We start from the raw sequence: 320 nt of genomic DNA on the forward strand, positions 1-320 counted from the left end.
TCTTTTGAAATCTGGATTACTACGACGCTTTTGATCAAAATAAAAGCAATATCCAACAAATATTCCAGCTATGCCAACGGCAATACCCATTGCAGTCTTTGAAATCATGGTCATTCTAATGTATAAATTTAAATCTTATAATGACGAAATTTACAAACTCCTCATTGCACCTAGGCCACCCTAGAAAAGGCTGCGTCTGCTATCAATTGCACGGAACTTAGTAGCAGAAACAGAATTTCAACATGTGCTCCAGAATGATATATTAACATTAGAAAATTCCCTAGATTAATAGCAAATGCTTTTTTTTATTCTATTGAAAA

General features: G+C 33.4%; 1 protein-coding gene across 1 annotated transcript in view; it reads right to left on the minus strand.

The window, feature by feature from the left end:
* The window catches only part of LOC108576034 (mitochondrial import receptor subunit TOM20 homolog), an 869-nt gene extending 700 nt beyond the window's left edge, over positions 1-169 (minus strand). The window contains exon 1 of the mRNA XM_017938977.1: positions 1-169. This exon is cut by the window's left edge and continues 13 nt beyond it. Within this exon, the coding sequence (XP_017794466.1) occupies positions 1-114 (114 nt within the window). The 5' untranslated portion in view covers positions 115-169.
* Positions 170-320: the final 151 nt, after the last annotated feature.

Source organism: Habropoda laboriosa, unplaced genomic scaffold (genome assembly GCF_001263275.1).
Source record: "Habropoda laboriosa isolate 0110345459 unplaced genomic scaffold, ASM126327v1 scaffold309, whole genome shotgun sequence".
NCBI classification, from domain to species: domain Eukaryota; kingdom Metazoa; phylum Arthropoda; class Insecta; order Hymenoptera; family Apidae; genus Habropoda; species Habropoda laboriosa.